Source organism: Anser anser (genome assembly GCF_964211835.1).
Source record: "Anser anser genome assembly, chromosome: 3".
NCBI lineage: Eukaryota > Metazoa > Chordata > Aves > Anseriformes > Anatidae > Anser > Anser anser.
In genome coordinates, this window is record NC_139722.1 from 59933428 (window position 1) to 59953431 (window position 20004).

The window sequence follows — 20004 nt, forward strand, 5'->3', positions numbered from 1 at the left end:
TGTTTTTCTGCATGACAAAGGCTGTTTAATTAGCACATGTTTAATCCATTAAAGCGATAGCTATGCATAAGCTATGCTGAGCTGAAAGAAGTATAAATTTTCCCTCGATATAAGGTTCTGATTAGTATTTGAAGAAATACATCTCTCAGTGAAAGTTGTATTGTTTTCAAAAATATTATATTTGCAGTTTTAAGGATTAAATACAATTGCAATAAAAACCAGAATCGATCTAGTGCCTAACAAACCAAAGATCCAACTCAATAAGGAATTGACTTTCTTCACACCAAACAAGTTCTGTAACTAATACCACACAACATCAAAAATGCCTCTAAGACTTTGTAAAGCTGTTTCTTACACACTTTTTATGTAAATCCATAAAATCATCCCCTTAAATGAATACATCTCCATTATGACCTTCTCTATGTATCCAACATTTACTACTTTCTTGACCACCTACTTGCTCGTGCACAGAGTTGTAGTAGTATTTTTAGGTTACTAGGTTGGGTGGGGTTCTTTTTTTAAAAAATCTGGTATTTTTCAGGCTAATGTGGGATGTAATTAAGAACACCTGTATGCATATAAATGAACATCTTGGTTACTGTTGTATTACAGTGTCCAAATTATACAAAGCCAAAACTAAAAGGAATTTCTGTTAACCAAGCATGCTGACAGACGGCAGCAATCTAAACTGAGAACAGCACCAAAAATACATCACTGATAAAATGAGTGAGAAAAGAATTGTACTGAAAGGTAGTATGATTTGTTACTTTAAAATCATAGTACCTCTAATTCAATGAACTCAGTAGAATGACTTGTCAACTGGGGCATTTTAACTTGCATAGTCCTGTCCAAATCTTCTTTTTTTGGAGTCTAAGTTTTCTGTGGTTCAGAGAAGAAGAAATCAGGAAGCTTATTGCAAGACACCTAAAAACCACGCTAATATATTAGAAGACAATCGATAATTGTGACACCCTTCAGGTAACCCTGGAGACTATCTGTACTATTCCCTACTCCCTTCTCAGGGTTCTGTGGCTTCTACAATTGCATTTCTCAAAACTGATTTGCTCATTTTAAATATTACCAAATTTATGTCTGAGTGCCAATAGTCATACAGAGAATAAACAACTTTATTTTATAACAGAATTACAGAAAGCAAAAATAACACTTAATACAACTTCAAGCTGCTATAAATCTAATTTGGCATTTTAACTATACACAGAGTCAACAGCAAAACAAAAACAAAACAAACCAAAACAAACCCCCAAACAAACAACCCCCCCAAGAACAACAAAAAAAGTAAAATCCAAAATAATTAACAGGTTTTCTCATTCTCAAACGGCAGTTTCAAATGATGGTACTGTCTCATTACTTTATGAATGGAATCCATCACGCACTTTTTACTCAGTATCCTAGAAACCTGCATTAGCCATTAGACAAAGCATCTGAAACATATACCTTCTCAATAGCAGAAATGTCAGTTCTAACATGTAGGCAGTGAGGTTTAATAGGAAGCAAGCATTCTACAGGCGTGTTCAAATAATGGAAGTGTTGAAGTTTGGACACAGTAACAAAAAAAAGCACTAAGGTTTTAAGCTGCCTAGATCATCTCTTGTTGGAAGAAGAGAAAGATATTTTGTTATTCCTTCTTTCCTTATCTGGAATGTTGCAGACAGCAAAATGTCTACAAAAAGATGAGCATTGGCACCAAAGTGCAAAAAGAACACAGTGCTCAGTCAGAAAAATTTTCTTTGTAACTCCTCCTCCTCTACAGACTACCACACCATCTCTGCCCCACAGAGAGGAGAACCTTAGAACAGAAAGAGTTACAGGAGATATCAGTATAAAATTTATCCAAAGAAAAATATTTTTTTCAAATTTTAGGAAATGTTGTATTTTTATAAAAATCTTTGTTATGTGATACTATATATTTACCTGAATAATCTGAAAAAAATGTAAATTATTCCAGAAAGATTTCGTTTGAAATATTTGGAAAAAAACACTATATCTAAATTAGTTAAGATCCCCTTTTTTGCACAATTACTACCTGCTCCAGTGAACAATGCTTTCCAGACTTCTTTTGTGTTCACTTTCATATAATCAAGAATCAGCTTCAAAAATGCAAATATTTGTGAAAAAGAAGATCACACCCTCTAAAACTTCATTTAAAAAAAGTCTAAGTTTGTTAAGAAGTGGTTATAAAAAAAATAAACAAGAAAGATTGTAAGGGAATATAGACCAAAGATGTTAACATGGAGTTCGGTATTGGCATTTCAGTCTTAAACATCTGGTCATCATTGCTAGGCTTGGTGAATTCGGTTGAGTAGTGATGACTTGGAATGATCACAGTTCTTCATGGTTATGAACATGGTCAGTATCATTTTCATTTCTGGAAGAAAACGGAGGGGGAAGATTACATAAGCATTCATAGCAGATGCTGTGTGAATGTCACATCATCAGATTCAAGAAAACTTTTTTTTTTTAAACGGTATCAGTTATTTTGAGGGAGGGTTATTTCACAAAAAGTGTTGTATGAACTAAAGTCTTCAGTTCTGAGGTAAACAGCAATTCAGTGCTTTTCCTGCTTTAGTATATTTTTCCCTCCCCAAAATTCTCATGGTGTTTTAATAGTCACCTCCTGCACAGTTTACTGAACATTTTAATCCATAGTCTAGTACATAAAAAGAAATGAAGATAATTGCTCAGTTAATAATCCCTGAGAATCAGAGTACAGCATCTTTCCCTTTCATTAGGGAAAGCAAAGATACATAAAAAACATTGCCATAGTTGTGGTCAGGGCAGAGCTTTCATCACCTCAGAAAAAAATAATCCAGATTCATTGTGCGTTTCTATTGCCTAAACACAACTGTCTAGAGACATTTCTACAGGCACACATGGCTTTCGGTTGGTGCTACAGGAGGGCACAGGTCTCCAGATGGTCCATGCTGCAGACAGATATTCAAGACATTTCACGTGGCCTGTATCTGGGCAACTGAATTTGTTCCTGAACATTTAAATAAAAGGCATTGCCCAGTCATCACATCTCAAATACAAGAGTAACATGGTGAAATGTCTTCATATTAGTCCTCTTTCACTTTCTCATAAGCATTTCAGTTGAAGAACTGTAAAGCAATTAGCAAACCCAAACAAAAATGACGCTTTCCAATATATTGCAAACACCATTCTACAATGTATATATTTCTAAAAAAAGCAAAACACCCTCGGATAGAATTATTTTCCTTTTTTTTTAAACCAAGTAATAGAATATTTGATGAAAGAACAGAATCAATTTTGCAGTTAGTCACTAACGTAGGAACATGGTGCAAACCTGCCAAGATTTTCTTCCCCCCATGTCAGAGTCCCTTCAAAAGAGATGTTACAGTTACTTACATGGGACAGATTATGCTGAACACTGATTCAAAACATACTTTTCTGGCCTGAGATAGCATGAAGAAACTGTTATATTCTGCACAAATATAACAAAAGAAGCAACCTCTGCTCCCAAGACCTTTAAATTCATGCTTAATAATAGTAAATAATAGTAAATGAGTGTTTCAATGATAGCATACACTATAATAGCAAATCCTTACAAATCAGAACGATTTGTTCTGCTTTCTAAGTGCGGCTTTCTACCTCAGATCTGTATGTGTAAATCCTGTAAATACAAGAAGGATGGTAGGAGTGTGCATGCTTAGTGTTGCTGTGTACCACTGGGCTAGTGAAGTTACCTAAAACAAGGGCATTCTCCTCTGCTACAAACTAACAGCTGTCTCAAAAGTGGTGTGGATTTTTCCAAGCTCTTCTGGAGCGCAAGTAACATTCCTATCTCACAGTTAGTGCAGGTCCACATCCTCTCCTGTGTTTTCAAAATAAATCTGGAGCATACATGCTATACCTGTTTTCAGTGTCACTAAGCAACAAAGCTACAAGACAAATCCAGTTGAACATCGGAAAAAAGTTAACATAGAGCTTCCTGCACAGTTATTCATTTTTGCTGACTTGTTCCCATCCCTCCTCCCCCACAAGCAAACATCTCCCTGACCGCCAACAAAGCAAACAAAAAACCTCAACAAAACAAACACATGGTCCTATACCCCCACCCCCAAACAAATTCCACTACACACATGCACCAGTTCTGTAGTCCTTCAGCCCACTGCTTTATAAAATAAATCTTTCCTGTCTAAATCACTTTTATGTATACATATGTATACATATGTATACAGCACATGCAAACAAAGGGTTGGAGGTACAGCACTGTGTTTTAAGTTACTGGCAGCTGAAGTTGTCTGAGAGTGCCTGCAACTTTTGAAAATATATTTTTAAAATGTCAGAACTCTGCTACCTCCACCAGAAGACAGCCCTTTGTTATTTCCAGTTTATAACATTAACATCCAGGAGAAGGAGTGTTGACCTAGCACTTCTAAATCTGATCCATATTGGTTTTGGTTTGTATAAGTTACGAGCAAAACTTATTCCTTCCTTTTTCAAACACAACCTGACTAACACTGAAGAACTATTCAGAGGGCAGCTCAAACTCAGCTCCATTCTGACTTAAAGACTCCAGTTCCTCAGCAAGCTCTCAAAGGAGAGCCAACCAAAAGGTAATTTATGAATTATCAAAGTAAACACTCCTCATTCTAGCACAATCTGTGTGAGGCCAGGAAAGGCAACTGGAACCCTCTCATTCAATACTTGGGGTACGCCTGCACACGAAGGACCTGGAGGGACTGCAACCATTCTACACGTTACTGAGGAAATAAGAATCGAGAAAACTAACTGCTGTAAAAAAATACAAGATAGTTTTCTTCTACTTCATGATAAAGATGATTTTCATTTCTTCAGATATTTTCTTTTACTTCAAACCCTACACTGACAGAGTTTGCCCACTTGATAGCAGCCAATAATACCTCTGGTAGCCAAACACTGAGATTCATCAGTAGAAAGAGAGGTCTCCAAAAAGAAGGTTTAAAACATCACTGTTTAAAACTTTACTTATTTTTAAATCTCTCCTATTGTTGTTTAACGTTTCCAATCAATATTTTTTCCTTGAAGCTGAATCTACAGTCAACAAACCAATCACGTTTGAAAATACTGAAGCTTCAGTTTCAGGATGTCAGCTAGTATGACAAGCTGAAGAAACCTGAAGCTTTAAACACCAAAGCTGATGCCGGGCTTCACATTAGCCTATATCCAGTACGACAGCACTTTATTCAGTGTTCTTTGTGATCTTTCTGGTGAATACTTCAAGAACAGCAGTACTTTAAAAATTATTATTCCTAGAAATTTTACTAGTAGCAACAAAAATATTGTTTCCTTCTGAATATCTAAATTCTGAGCTGTTTTGTGGCACTGTGGATTCTGTCAATCAACATAGCAAACTTTTTTTTAATAAAAATATATACTTTTTTTAAAGAATTCTGACCTGGGCCACTACAGTTTATACTGACTGTCACAGATTTTTGGTAATAGTTTGAGGTTACTAGATGGTCAAGGCCTGGATTATACTACTCAAGTAGAAATAAATTTCAGGTAGTACTTCGTATTTAATTTTTGTTTCCTAAAGTAAATTCTTTAATATAATAAAACTCATAAAACATCCAATAAAAGTACAATTATTGGTAATGACAAGTATTACATTCATCAGTAAAGAAACTTTCTATACTGATTTCATTCATGCTTAGACACAGCCCAAACCACCTGTTTTGAGTTTTTTTAATTTTTTTTTTAATGACTCTAAAGATATGTTAAATTATCCTTACCACCGATTTCCTAGCATTGTTTTTTCATGTAAGTCAAACAACAATAAGGAAAAACACATTTTCCCTGTTTAAGCTTAGCTTTTAGTTTTACGCCACTGGATGGCTGCATATGGAACAGACTTGTTTTTCAGTAAGAATGGGATTTTTTTTTGGACCTTTATCAACAAAGGAAGTGTTCAGATAGAAACCCAATTGTTCTAAAACTGAAGAACGTACAATAATTTTCCATCTGAAACAAGAACCTAAAAGTCTTCTATTACCAATTCTGTTACTACTCAACACTAATGATCTTCTATTAGTGCTTATTTCAATTCATTATTTTGTGATAATATATACCAAAGATCCCCCCATATTTTTCTAAGCCTTTTATTACAGAATGTAACAGAAAATATTGATAGAAAAAGTAGCATAAGTTTATCATTACATAAGTTTACCTGAAATATTTGCTTGAGGATGTTTTTGAGTTTTTGATTTTAGTCTTCATCTTCCTCAGCAAGTTCGGTTTCTTTGTGCACCACTACTCTTGTGACAGACATGTCAGGGTGTTGTTCTTTGGCTTCTTTGATTGCCTGTGCCAGGGCCTGCAACCATATTTAAATTATGTAAATCAACAACAGAAAAAGGGCATTAATAAAGGGCCAGGGAATAGGTGTGTAGCATTGGCAATTCTGATAAGAAATATTCAGAAGTCTAAGTTCCTGAGCTTGAGAGGGCTTAGAAAAAAACCACAAGAAACAGAAAACCAAAAACCATGACACTTTAAGAAAGGCTTCAAAAAGGTACCCAAATTTCCAAAGTAGCAAATAACCTTAAAGTCACCCTGTAACTTTTGTAGCTTACCTCAGAAGACAAAAACTACTTTATACTGGAAGAATTAGAATTTCTGCAACAGGTTTGACAAAGACAAAACAAGGATGTCATACTAAGGAAACACGTACAGGGGAACACATCGTATGCATTGGTACAATACTGGTGTTTACTCATGTACTAATTCTAATATTTTTTATTGGTTTGAATTCTATAACGGGCCAAATGTAAGCTATTTAGTGTAAGTGAGGATTTAAAAGAGAGTGGCTATTGAGATTTATTAACCAGTGTTGATCATCAGATGATTAACAATGAAAAAACAGAGGTTTCTAATCTCTAAATTACACATGTTAAAAGCACTCGAATTCTGAAATTCAAAATTAAAATATTTTTCTCCTATTGAAAACTCTTTTAGCGATGTAGGGAGCAAAAAGACAAGAGTGAACACACATCATATCGTTTGTGCTTCTGTAGAGCTCCATATCAAATGAAGAAGTTGTGGTAGAATTTTCTTAAATCTGTTAAGAGCTACTCACTGCTTTGAGTTTCAGTGATTTATTTTTTTAAAATAATAATTTTCTACTTCACTAACCATTTATCTCAAAACAAAGAAGGACTTGGAGAATGGTTTTTACTAAAGCATCGTCTTATACGCTAAAGGTATTATGTGACCTTTTCTGATGTCCCAAGTGCATTGAACATATGTAAAGGCAGACAAGGGCCATGCCTAATGCTGAACAACCTTGTCATTTAATTATAAGTTTCAAGAAGAGATTGAACTTGTCAAGAACCACTTTCTAGCAGTAGATCAAAATCTGAAATTAAATTCCCTGAAAGCTCTCACTATATTACACTAAGAAGCTAAATTAAACCTTGTTGAGTTGTGTAGCTTCCATAAAGTTAGAATCAGATTCACTGCATCTTTATGTGTAAGGTAGGCTTTTCCACTTATATTATGCAGTGACTGTTGATTGACTTTACCACTATAGTTTCTTAGATTAAAAAAAGTGTGATCATCACTACAAAGAATAGGTAATAGCACTTTCTCAATGTTTTTTCTGTGTACTTATTGAATTCACCTTTCTTAATTGGGCAGGTAGAAGTAATTTTAACCTTTGTTGCGAAGGTATCAAAATATAACTGCCTTGGTGCTGATAGAGATTAAATGTATGATTACAGCAGATCAACAATTATTTTTGTTGTATAGAATTCCGTAAATACAAGTCAAAAACTATTTTTCACATTCAATCAGTTTTTGTCTTTACATATTTCAAAGTTTTCAGTCAAGACGAACTCTGCATTTAGATGTTGCTGACACAAAGCAGTAGAGACTCCCATCTGCCTAGATTAACGTATCAGAATTGATTTAGTAATGCTTTTCCTCCCAAATGGCAAAAGTGGCACTAAACTAGGTGAGTCTCTTCCAAAATAAGCAGTCCCTGTAAAAAATAGTAAGAAATCTATTCACATGATTTATAATGCAAAGTTAAAAATGCGTATAACTCTCAGTTTTACTCTAAAGGCTCTCTATTTGCTAAATACCATACTTCAACAGATTTGCTGAAATCAACAGTCTCAGGATCTTTCTACATCCTTCTGTTCTCCACCTTTGTCCTACTTCAGGTTTTTGAAAAATCTTCTATAACTCATTGGACTATTGATAACACATTGTAAGTATTAGCAGCTTACATACTCACCTCATCATGGTCAATGTCTCCATCTCCAGTAATGACAATTCGCTTCTCAATTCTTGTTTCTGATACCCCACCTTTTACCATCTACAGATGGCACAAAAAAACACATGAAAACAACTTTGTGTAATTATTTTATATGGCCGTAAGCTTTCCGGTACGGCACTGAAGAAAGTAAATTTCTCTGTCACTGGACTACAGTTAGTAGTAAGTAATCTTGGTGCCAAGTCATCCTTTTTCAGTTATGCAATTAGTCACACTCTAGCAATTGTTAAAAAAAAAGCTTGATTAAAAAACAAGTAATGGAGAGTTTTTTCTGTTATTGGAGCCCAAGTTTGAACAGATCTTGATATGCAGACCAACAGGAATTCCAGGCTCTTCCACGATATAAATCTGGCAACAAGGAAAATTCTTGTCTTTGATTTCAATCTATCCAGCATGGGCTTCTAATGAATAATACTCACTAAATAATCCCATATGATATAATACAAGCACAATCCTTTTTTTTTCTCCTCAACTCACATACCATAGTGTCAAGTTTTCAACATATTTCACATTGTTGATGGAAATAATTTAATGCTTTCTTTCTTAATTTCTCACTCTAATTTTAGCACACAAAAATTTTCACAGACAAAATTGTATGGTGGCTTTTTTTTTGTTTTATTTTAAATGAACCTGCATAATAGAAAAAAATAAAGTACTTCTCAAGATCCACTGGCCTTTATTAGAAAAGATGCAATATAAGCCTGTCAAGAACACCATCTGAAAATTAGAACTATTTTGACAGGCACCTTTATCAAAAACAAACAGTTTGGGATGTAAAATATGAAGTTCATTTAGAAAGCTCACAGAGCCTGTTGATCGACAATAAGCAGTCTACAAAAATATAAGGATCTACTGTGTTACGGTCATCGCCATCATATTTGAGAAGACAAGAATGAAGCTATTTTCTTTAATGTTTCCCTCCAAAAAGAAGCATCCACATGTGGACTTGACATGGAAATATCTATTTTAAAAAAATTATATCCATGATATCACAATTTTTTGAATAAAGATTTTTCTTAAAACAGTGACGACTTAATGAATGCAAAAGGGATCAAGAGACTGAGAAGGACCTGGTTGCTATTCCATCTAAAGAAATGTAGTCATTGTAAATTCAGAGCTGATTTTATTTTATGCAGCTTTCATCTGATAGATTTCCAACATTATCCATCCAGTGTCATTCCATGAATACAACTTTCAATATTAAGTACATCTGGTTGCTTAATTTATACAGTCAGCAACAGGTTATTGTTCCATTCTCTGATGACGTGAAACATCTTGTCTTGGAAAGAAAAAAATCCCAAACTAACACTTTACATTTCCTTCTTCCCTTTTGCTTCACTGTAAACAGTGCTTTCTGTAACCTTGAAAAAAGTATTTGAACAGTTTAAAGACAAGAGCTGGAAACTTTGTTGTGGGGGCACTCCAAAAATTTGATATTTACATAAACGATGAATAAAAACAACACTTTAGTAGTTCTAACATACTCTGGCATTAAACATCACATGAGACCGAAATAGATGTGATGCCCTGATAAGACTGAGTTTTCCTTTTCTTTTCAAGCATGGAATGCAGAGCACATACTTCAGCACTAAAATATGCTTGGAAAGTAATGTAGTGGTATGATCTGTTTTTAAACACATTCTAAACCTAAGGGCACAAAGGGAGGTCAACACAGTCTGAGAAAACATTGTTTCAGTACATCCTTATAAGAGATGCCATAAGCAGGGCTCCTGTGGACCTCAGGCACATCAGCAATGTTAACAAAGATTCTCTAAGATACCAGCAAGCGATGACAGAACCGAAACAAAAAATATAGGTATGTTCTCCTTGCCAAGCACCAACATGAGAGACGAGAGACATAAGACCAACATGAAAGACGAAAAAAACTAATCACATTTTCTACCTTTTCCCGTCCTGTTCCCAGATATTCCTGTTTATTCATTAAGGGTTTTCTGCTCAAAAACTGTATGCAGAAAAATCAACTTTCACATGTACCTAGAATTAATCCAATTCACTTGAATTCAGCTTTCTTCAATAATTTAGCAGATATATAGGTATCAGAGATTTCATGTAAGACTTGGAATTTTTTGCCTTTTTTTTAATTAAAAAAACTTCAGAGAGAGATTATCCATTTTACCTTGGTGATGTGTGTAGTTGTGGTAGTAGAAATTGACTCTGATGTAATTGTCTGTGCACTCAGCAACACACCAGCACTGCCATCAGCACTGCCATCAAACTGTAAGATGAAAAATAGCATTTTTGTATTTTGGTATTTAAAAGCTGTGTTTTCATAGGAGTCAAAGCAAGTTTTCTTATTACTAAACACATACTTATTACTTAGTTCAAATGGAAAAGTTAGAACTGAAATTTAAGTAGAAGTCATCCAAGTTCACAATGTCACAGACTCAGTAAACCGTTACAGTTCATTCTTGTGGAAAATTTATTATCAAAGTTAAGTGCTTTAATGAGATATTTTAACCAAGTTTCCAAACCTAAATACAACTTATATATTTGCAGTAACTAAGTTATTTTTATCAAAAAAGAATTTCAGAACTTTAGGAGTAATATTGCTTTGTCTATACACATTTCACTTAACTAATTCATAGCCAAAGTATAATCTTAGCTGCTAGGAGAAGTATAGGTTTTTGAAAAGCATTTCTTGGACGTTATACATTTGGGGCTACAAATTATTGGAATAAAGCCCAACTTTAATATAACAAATCACTCTGCCACTGTACCTGTGGAGATTCATATGTGATGGTTTTAGTTTCTGTTTGAACAATCGGAACTTCTTTTGTGGAGATTTCAGTTCTCTGTGTGGCATCTGAAATGGTTACCATCTCCGTTTTCACTACTGGAGGCTATGGTGCAAGAAACAGACAATCAACTCAAAAGACATAAGAGGAAAGTTTGTAAAGTGGAACTAGAAAGTAAAATCAAAGCCACATGAAAAGCATAAGAATAAGGTAAGCATTGGACTGTTTTCTCCAGTTGAAAAGCATGTAATAAGCACCATGAAATGACGACTAATAAACCAGCCCCCTACCCACACACATCCACAATAGGAAAAAAAATGTCTCCTAACAAGCTTTGCTAAAGTTCTGTTTCACCAACAGAAAATATCACAGAAGGTAATCGCTAAAACCAAGTTTCAACATAGGTATTTAAAATGTATAAAAGAGCATCAGTAGGAAGAATCTTAGTTTGTGTAAAGTTCCATCAAATAAGAAACTGATAGATAGTTCAGATAGATATTTCCAAAATTAATGATATTTATAGCAGAATTACTTAGTCAGATTGCAAATAAGTCCAAGAAATTCCAAGAATAATGCAAAACTAACTTTTGAACGTGCACTACTTGTGGAACAGAAAAACAAATTTTACAATTGGATTTTCAGCAGGGGAAATCCTAGTGGAAAAAAAATCCTTTCCCTCCCTCAAATACTCTTGCACACACAGAGGCCCTTTTGCTCTCCCTCCAAACAGGCTATGCTTTAGGAAACGTGGGTGCCTGCTTCTAAAGGTCTTGTAAACTGATTTTTTCATATCATTAATCAGAACACCTGGAACTCTGCAAGCAGAATACAACAAAAGAAAGTTGTTTGGGTTTAATTGAACAAAAAGTCACTACTGTAAGACAAGTAGGAAAAAAAATATCCAGCTGTTCAAAAAATTCAGCAGAAGATCATGTCCACTTTACAAAGACATGCATTCCTGCACTTCATTTTTTCTCTTCTGATTCTTTATGAAGTTTACGCAATAATGAACCATTCAACCTTTGTTGGCTTAAAACAGCTGATTGTGACTGTAACCAACCCATGCTTCCCTAAAAATCTATTGCACTATAAGACTCCACAGTAAGATCGTGAGATATATATGAATACACATATACACATACACAAACGCACGTATATATATATATACACACACTAAGTCTAGTCCATAAATTTGTAACGTTTCTTCAAAAGGAAGCAAAGATAAGAAAAGCAGCAAATAATGAGTTAAAAAAAGAATAAAAACTGCAATGGATGTTTTCTAACTCCAATTGCCGATAATTTTCCAATTACAATTACACGTCATCAAAGTGTCGAAAACAATTGACAAATAGACAAGACAGGACTTAAAACATTAGAAACATAAATAATATGTTATGTATATGTATATAAAATAAGGGGGAGATAAAAAGGAGATGGCAGTCTTCAGAAGGTTTGCTTTACTGGTGATTCTCACCCAGTTATAGCAAAAAGCCAGAAACCATAACTGAACGAGACAGTTTCACTGCTCATCAGTGGTTTCCCCTTCCAAATGATCTGAATCTTGTTGGATGCCAGAAGAGCTGGAAGAATAGGAGAAGAAGAAAGGCAGGTACATTTTCATCCAAAGAAATATCTCTGCTTAATCTAGTCGTCAAACTGTTCTACCATTTACCTCAGAACAACAAATTATTTGTGGTGCAACATCAATGTCAACATGAGACACGTCTCCATTGAGTTTGAGCTGTTCTTCCTCCTTTTCTTCACCTAAGTCTTCCTTAATTTCCTCTGACAAATTCTTTTCTTCTGTAGGTATGATAATTGCGTTTTCCTGGAACGAATCTTCAGCTGTAACTTGTGTGCTCTCAACTGGTACAGTTAGCTTACTGCCTTGTGGTGCGGCTTCCACATGCTGTATTTTTTCTTCAAGTTCTCTCCTTTTCACATCATCTTCTTCTTCCTGTTCTTCCCTGATGACTTCCTCAATTGCCCTATGGTGTGGTTGGTATTCTCCCACCTCTTCATCCTCACTCTCACTACTACTGCTGCTGCTACTATATGATGGCAATGAAGAAGAGTCCTTTTTTGATAGGTGCTCCACCTTACATGTTTCCTCAGCATCAGCTGCAACTTGCATTTTCCCTTTGTCGGTTTCGTCTACGACTACTGTTTCTTCTATCCCAACCTCTGCCTGCTTCTTCTCCTCCACTATGTCCAGAGTCTCATGTGAACTCTGCACAAAAAACATGGATGAGGAAAAACAAAAGTAGAACATATGAATAAATGAAAATGACGGAAACAAAATAAGCTGATGGCTGGTTCATGTCATATAGAAGACAAAAGATGGTTGTGATGGTTAGCTGAAAAAGGAAGCAAAGAATGAAGATGGATTTTAAGAGTTAGAGCTAAATTTAACTATGGAAAAATCAGTAGAACCTTATCAGCATCGCTGACTCCAGTGCAAGGCCCTTCTGTTCTGGAAGCATGTCTCTGTGAAACAAAAAGCAATGAGAGGACAAAAATCAATGCATAACCCCTTTCAATAGCGTAACATTCTCCAAGCAAGCTTTAGGAACATATATATGACACTAGACAGGTACTGTGTACTCACTGTAAGACTCACACAGAACTATGCCCCTTTCCTTCTACTTCATTGAAATATATCGCCCAAAAGTAGGTAAGAATTATGGATGTTATTAATTGGGATAAGAATTTAATTATGAAAGACTGAAAAATAAAAGTATGAATACACAGGTCAGTGATGCTAGTGAGGTAATTACTTATCTCAGTTGAATTTGGAATTAGAATCATAGAACGGCTCAGGTTGGACGGGACCTTAAAGACCACCCAGTTCCAGTTCCAACCCCCTGCCATAGGCAGGGACACCTTCCCCTAGAGCAAGTTGCCAAAACCTGATCCAACCTGGCCTTGAACACCTCCAGGGATGGGGCATCCACAGCTTCTCTGGGCAACCTGTGCCAGGGCCTCCCCACCCTCTGAGTAAAGAATTTCCTCTTAAATTAGAAATAAGTAATATTACAATATTATGGGTAAGTCAAAAAAAAAAAAAGCTGCATTCCACTATCAGTTTATCATCAACACAAAAAAACCTTTACTTAAGATTTTATTAGTTGTTCATCTTTGGGAGGGAGACTGTTGAGGCTTGTAAGTTGTCAAAATAGCAGCATGTGACTACCAAGATGATCCCAATAGGATTCAAATGATGAGATTAAGGCAACTGTATTAGTATTTATTCCACAGCAAAATGATTTATGATGGATATACCTGAAAGCCCACTGTTATGCAGTTTTTTGATCTCATGTATTTTTAGAAATGTAAATTCGAGTTCAGGCAGCGGGAACACCAAATCAACACACCATCTGTGACTTAATCCTAGCTTGTACGGCTGTTCACCGAGCACAGCACCTACGCCGCAGGCCGGCAGGCCTGGCAATGCTGGAACACCAGCCCACCGCTGCTTCGGAAGCGCAGCGAGGGGAGCACGAAGCTCCTCAGCTGGATCTCCTCCGCAAGCCCCGGGGAGCGAGCAGCTTGCCGCCCCGGGTGCGAGGGCAGCGGGGTGCAGCCCCCGGGCATGTTTAAGTTTATTTAGGACGGGGAAGGCACCTGGGGCGTCGGCGGGGCGGGCTGGGCCGGGCCCGGTGCCGAGGCGGCGGTGTCGGAGCCGGTCTCGGTCTCTTCCCCCGCAGCGCCCTCTGCTGGCCCCGCGCGGGCTGCGGCGAAGGGCCGGGCCGGGCCGGAGCGAAAGCCTTCTTGGCTAAATAAAATGGACGTTATCTCTTCTTCTAGGCTCTAGACAGTTAGAGAAGGGAAAGGAAAGAATTAGCCAGCGGCGGACAGAGCGGCAGAACCTACAGAGGACAGGGCGGGCATGCGAGAGGACACGACAGAGACACGGATTTGCGTCGGAGAATCCTGCACAAGCACAGGAGACACCGGAGGTGCTCCAGGTGAGGGCAGAACATGGCAGCACACAGCTATGACCACAAGTCACAGGCACGCTCTCCTACTGTGCGCCCACCACAGATACTTTTGCTCTTTATTTCACACTATAAACATTAAAAACATTTATTTCCACAGATTTCCTAACCGGAACAGTTTACCTGAACAGTCCTGTATTTACCGTTCTCAGCACACACTAATTCCCATTTCTGGAGCTTCAGGTACTCAGGTATATTGGCTTTGAACAACACACACACAATGCTCAGAGGAATTTACACATTAGAGCTTTTAAAGGCTGCTTTCAAAAGCTTAAAAGAAACAAACTGAGCAAATGTGCACTGATTAAACAATGCTTTCAAAAGCCTTTTCCATTCTAGTGGGAAAACTGTTATTCACAAATACATACAAGGGTACATCGCTTTAAAGCATAAATTATGTTTATAGCCAGATCTAGTTTCTGTAGTACTAGGAATCCATATATTAAAACAAGCTTTTAAGATTCATATGGGTACAAGGCTCTGAAAAAGCTAAGTTTTTATTTATTTCAGTTTTCCCTCCACAAGCTCTTACAAGTAGAAAGTTAACATAAAAAGCCAATAATGCAACAAATACCTAACATGGACGCAACATACATTTTGCCAACATTAAATAACATACATTTCTCTCTTAGAAAATGGGAACACAGACAATCAAGGTAGAGAAGCATGTCAGAGAAAAGCCAAAATGCCATGCAGGTAACTGCTATAGGGTAGACTTATGTGCTAGCAATATAGAAACTAAACACTTATATAAGTTACACCATGCTACTCTGCATACAGTACTACACATATGGCACACAGAAGATCAGAAAAGGAAAAGAAAAATAGCTTCAATTTTTATTTCTTTTTCCCTATGGTAAAATTTAAAGCGTATTCCAAAGGTGGCTAAGAAAATTTTATGGGAATGAAGTTGATTAAATCTTCCCTTATGCACCAGGGCAACGTATTACTCCTCATCCCCACTTTCTTTCCCTAGTTCACTGCACCCAGTAATGTTAATCTATTAATAGCTTGCATCAAAAAAACAAACTATGATCATGATGCTCCTTCTACCGTACACTCTGGCACCACGTGTTTTCTAACCACTCAAAGCAGTAAAGAAAAAAATATTTTATTTTGTATGTGGTCAGACTGTATGCATCTCTCCACATATGTATAATAATTAAAGACAGGCACATGCCCTCATCTTGTGTTTTACCACCATCAAATTTTTAGGTCTTCTAATCTTTTAAAAGGAAGACATCAATCGCAATTTGCTTCATAATGTAGCCCCTGTTCCCTGGTGAGACATTTAGTACTAATTACTAAATGTATGGATAGAATTGGCACTCTTGAATCAATTACTGTATTTACAACAATGCATCAGCCTCTGAAGATGCTTAACTTCCTGGCAAAATGTCTTCTAACACACAGGCACATACTCTGACATGAAATACTGTTTATAAGCAGAGGAGGCTGGGCATGGGGATTAAAAAGTGATGATTCTAGATAACCGTAACTTTATACGGTAGCCCATGTTTTGTGACATACATATCAATGCATCGCAATTAAGTCACAGATGCTGTGCATTTGTGGGAGTACGGTGATACAGGAGTACAGTGGTACAAATGAGATATATCCAAAGTAGCATTTCTTATACACAGAAAATGACTTATTTGCAATTATTTTCACTGGAGCAAAAGCAGGAAGAAAAGAAAGAATATTAGCAGTGGTTTTCTTGCTTTATTCTTATCTACTGTCCAGCTATCATTAAAGATAGGCAGGAAAACATACCTTCCAGGAATAGGACTGAGAAACGTCTAATACCACCAGGAAATTTAAAATTGGGGGTAACAAAGAACTCCACCCCAAACTTCTTATCAACAAATAATTTGAGATCAAAATACGCTGTATCCCAAACCTGCTTTTACAGATGTTACTGAAATAGGACTTACAGCCTTACAATCGGTTTTACCTAGGTGGTAGAAAATAGTCCAAAAGAAATGTAAAAAAGCAACATCACAATTGCTACACGTCATCACTATCCTACTGCTAGAAGTCCCACTAATTATATTGTGCTTTTTCACTGCATAGATGTTAAGCAGCTTAGGAGGGAGGAAAAATCCGCCCTTTTCCAGGATAAAAGAAGAGGTACAGAAGCATGGAGGTACTTGGAACCTGGTTGCATTTTACAGCATCATTGATTTGAGTAATGATTACATAGTAAATATGTGAAAGAAAAATTCTTGTATGAAGTGTTAAATAATCACAAACAATTATTTCCATCTCAAATGGAAATACATGTTTTGCTCTCATCCAAATCACATAAAATACAGTAATTTTCCACCCCAAAAGTGTTCTTTTTCAAACAGGAGCCATTCAGAACTTCACAGCCAGTTTAGTGTTTAAGCAGAACATTGCTGGCATTCTTATATACAAATCTTGCTTTACAACTTCTCCTTTCAGTACTGACATCAGGAAGAAAAAAATAGAAAAAGAAAGAAGTGCCCCAGCTAGCCCACAGCAGATGCAGCAAGAAGGCAGTAGATTTCAGGGCAGCCACCTTATCAATTTCCTCTGGTTTTGTTCCAGCAATCCGTGGCATTGCAGTCCATTGCTTCTCCTTCCCAGGCAATGTTTTCACTTGGAAAATGTGGTCTCCTTTTTTCTATTTGGTTTTCATTTTGTAAAACCAGTGTAAATCAACAAGCAATGAGACAGATACACAATACACATCAACATAAAACCAAACCATCTGAAAACAACACAACATACTACATGAGGGGAAAAAATACAAGGATAAAAAATGCTATTTCGAAGGGCCTCAACTTCAACACAAAAAAAATCAATGTAGAAAATGCACACAAAAATTAAGTTACGTTTTTATCTAAATGCCTGTTTTAACTGAAAAGATATTTGTGATTACGAAGTGAGACAATGTATCTCAGACATTTGAAAATTTGTACCTATGCATATATCACTACAGATAGGGATATATAATGTAATACTGAAAGATGAGAGGAATAATTTTGTTGCAGTGGGGAGGGGTAGGTATAAGAGTGAAAAAGGATAATGATAGAAGATAAACTAATTGCTTTTGAGGATTGATTTGCTGTTCTACTCTATAAAAGAAGCATATGAAGTAACAAAATTAAAAGTTTAAGAACAGCCAGAGCAATTTGAGTGTTTTTTTTCCCCCCACAAATATGTAGGATGATATTTTTTGGAAAACAGTTTTCCAAACTGCTGTTTCAAGGTTCAGTCACAAAAGAATTATAGAGAAAAAACAGGTAAATTCATTTTTACAGACTTTTTAGATACTAAGGTGAATAAATTTTAACGAATACACTAAATACATCCTGAGGAAGTCAACACTGTAAATTAAATGATTGCGTAAAGTCCTTCACGAATGACACAGGTCAGATAGCTGTTTGTGTAGAGGCTGCTAAGAAGAGTTAAGGAGAAACAATGAGTGAAATGTTCTACTGTTGCTGAAAAATTAACTCCATACACCTGTGTAAATCAGTGAAATTTAAGCTGTCCTTAAAACAGAGCAAAATATTGCCATTGCTTCCAACTTTTTCTAGTGATTCTATTCCAGCTGTTGTAGAAGAACAAAATCCCACACATTATTTAAAGCCAGGTCCAATGGTAAGTGTTAAGAAGTTAACGTATACCTAGTATAAACAAATATTACATTAGCCAAACAAAGATTTGATGTAAAGGACAACATGCATTTACTCTATTGTCTACAGGGTTGTATGAAAATGCATGCGGACAAGCGTCTGCAGTGACATACCCCTTGTGTCTGTAGGGACAGAGGTGTGATACGCCGCTTTTCCCACTCATTTGGGCGTGGTTCAGGTGTGGATTCCATGAAATTGCGCTTGAGCTCACTAATGCTAGCCTGGTGTTTCAGTAAGTCATCCTGGGTCTTATCCAGGTCCTAGCAACCCGCAACGTAAAACAAAGTAGGACAAAACACGACAACAAAAGCAAACTTAACAGTTTAAAAGAAAAAAAAGAAAGAACCACCAAATCAAGGAAAGTGCCTTGTGTCTGACAGAGAGCTTAGAGAGCTAGCCTTCTTTGGAGCACCTTAAAATCCAAAAGTTTAAGGCCATAAGGTTTTGTTTGTGGCCACTAATACACTAGTACTACCACCACCAAATTTTAACACAAAGGAAAGGTAATGCTGTGTACGGTTATTTAACAGAAATAATTTCATCCAAAATATGAAATTATTGCTGTTTCAAAGGGCTAGTCATTTCCAATGATTGCTTGCTTTATTGCAAAAGTAACATTACTGAAGGCAGCTGTAAGAAAGATAACATAAGGAGCATTATAAAAATGCATCTCTCTTAATACCACAAGCTCCATGAAAAATACTTATTTCTGTGAGGACAATACCACAGGGCCAAATATGCAAGCAACTAACACCTGCTTCACTTCAGAGGGCCTCATTGTGCCTATCACGTAGGCCTAGACATATTGGTAAAATCAGATTTAAAGACTTAAAGACTTTTCCACATTTGACAATCCGATTGCAGATGCAGCTGTCAAGTATGGGTGGGTTTTGTGAATCTCATTACCAAAGAGGTGTTTTCTCTAAATTGTACCTTCCAAGGCAAGCACCAAAGGGGACACCAGAGCATCAATGTCAAGTTATATTTTATTATGACCCATTGAGGCTAAGACAGAGCAATCTGGATCAAAAAAATTGTCAAGTCATGAAAAATCCCAAACCGACACAAACTTACTAATTTCTGATGTCTTTTCATTTGTATATTCAACACCAAGCTGTTATTGGTGCTGCAAATCTATTTCTTAATTCTGTGAATCTTCAGAGATGCACTTAGTACATTAAGAACCTTCCCACCTTCTGGCAATTCACTAAGTTAGTATTTTTACAGGACCAATGTTTCACTTTTAAATTAGGATTAATAAGCAAGGGATACTAAATATGTTCCCC

General features: G+C 36.3%; 1 protein-coding gene across 22 annotated transcripts in view; it reads right to left on the reverse strand.

The window, feature by feature from the left end:
- Positions 1-1109: 1109 nt before the first annotated feature.
- The window catches only part of EPB41L2 (erythrocyte membrane protein band 4.1 like 2), a 110524-nt gene continuing 91629 nt past the window's right edge, over positions 1110-20004 (reverse strand). For 6 of the 22 annotated variants that reach the window (XM_083830670.1, XM_083830681.1, XM_083830685.1 and 3 more), the window contains 10 exons: positions 18832-18978; positions 17596-17700; positions 14680-14865; positions 13489-13542; positions 12728-13285; positions 11038-11160; positions 10437-10535; positions 8261-8341; positions 6191-6337; positions 1110-2386 (listed from right to left, as the gene is read on the reverse strand). In XM_083830670.1, coding sequence (XP_083686796.1) covers positions 6230-6337; positions 8261-8341; positions 10437-10535; positions 11038-11160; positions 12728-13285; positions 13489-13542; positions 14680-14865; positions 17596-17700; positions 18832-18978 — 1461 coding nt within the window. In that variant the 3' untranslated portion in view covers positions 1110-2386; positions 6191-6229. The remainder of the gene's footprint in view (positions 2387-6190; positions 6338-8260; positions 8342-10436; positions 10536-11037; positions 11161-12727; positions 13286-13488; positions 13543-14679; positions 14866-17595; positions 17701-18831; positions 18979-20004) is intronic. The other 16 variants (XM_083830690.1, XM_083830691.1, XM_083830671.1 and 13 more) reach the window with 11 other exon arrangements.